This window comes from Apis dorsata, unplaced genomic scaffold, assembly GCF_000469605.1.
Source record: "Apis dorsata unplaced genomic scaffold, Apis dorsata 1.3 scaffold_525, whole genome shotgun sequence".
NCBI classification, from domain to species: Eukaryota; Metazoa; Arthropoda; class Insecta; order Hymenoptera; family Apidae; genus Apis; species Apis dorsata.
This window is the reverse complement of record NW_006263748.1, coordinates 249355-250623: the sequence shown is the minus strand read 5'-3', so window position 1 is coordinate 250623 and position 1269 is coordinate 249355. Positions and strand designations below refer to the sequence as shown.

The 1269-nt window shown below is 46.0% G+C and overlaps 1 protein-coding gene across 3 annotated transcripts in view; it reads right to left on the bottom strand.

The window, feature by feature from the left end:
- LOC102679168 (sodium- and chloride-dependent glycine transporter 1-like) overlaps positions 1–1269 on the bottom strand; it is a 20020-nt gene that overhangs the window by 9133 nt on the left and 9618 nt on the right. For all 3 annotated transcript variants that reach the window (XM_006620656.2, XM_031512898.1, XM_006620655.2), the window contains exon 7: positions 429–666. In XM_006620656.2, coding sequence (XP_006620719.1) covers positions 429–666 — 238 coding nt within the window. The remainder of the gene's footprint in view (positions 1–428; positions 667–1269) is intronic.

Here is a 1269-nt window from a genome sequence, read left to right as displayed (position 1 = left end):
TTGAATAGCGGCTTCTTAGCCGGCTCGGTAAGACGAAAAATTTTTTTTTCCCCTCCCCTCCTTCCCTCCACCTCTTCTCGCGCGCTTGCCAAGGAACAAGGCCATACTTTAAACTTTAAACAACATGGAAATACGATGCTCTTCATTTTCAAAAGTCTTCACGCTTCTCTACCTCCCGTGCGCCCTTTTCCTTTTCGTCTCTTTCATGCTTTTCTCTCCCTCCCTCTCTCTCTCTCTCTCTCTCTCTCTCCCCGCTCTCTTTAACTTTAAAAACCGCTTCTCCATTCTTTTAAAAGAAATTCTTTAAAAAAGAAAAAAGAAAGAAAAGAAGAAGAAAAGAGCACTCTCGCTTCGATTATTATAATCTCTGTTCATAAACCTTTGATTCTTCCCATTATTCCAATCGTTTATCAATCGTTTTCACTTACTTGGCTCCCGATACCCAGGATGAACAGCATGACGAAGAACAGGACGGCCCACACGTTGGGCAACGGCATCCGCACCACCGCTTCCGGATACGCGATGAATGCAAGCCCCGCTCCGCTCTGTATCACATCCTCGACCGAAACCCCCATTTGACGGGCGAGGAATCCCATGATCGAGAAGATGACGAGGCCGGCGAAAACCGACGTGGCTAAGTTCGTGAAAGTTACGAATATCGCGTCTCTAAAAAAATGAATGAAAGAGAGGGGAAAAAAGAAAAGAAAAAAAAAAAAGGGAAAAAAAGGAAAACCCCCTCGACAATCCCTTTCGCTTGTTTGTTTCGTTCACGAAAAAAAGGACTCGCGAATTCATCGAGCCGCCCGTATGAAAAAACCCTATATTTTCGTTCGAAACGATAAAACCATCGATCTCTCTGCGATCGAAGGGGATCCACGATTTCGCACCGATTTCGAGCCGAGTGGACTCCTGAATTTCCAAGATCGTCACACTTTTCCGCGTGGAAAGGATATATATATATATATATAAAAGATGGGAGGAACGGAGGGAAGGAGGAGCAATTAATAATCGCGCGGGTAAAAGTTGGCGTGGCAAGTTATATTCCACCGCTGCTTGCTCATTCGACTTGCGTCGCGCTGATATAATTTATACGCGCGCGATGCAACGTGCAACGAATTGTATCTGCCTTTTCGCCAAGCCAAGTTCAACGCCGGATAATCATGCTAATTACGACTTTCCGCGATATTTCGAGCACGTGAACCGACCTAACTGCGAGCAACCGTGGAGGTTATACGCGCCCCTCGATCCACCTTCTCGCGATCGGCAATG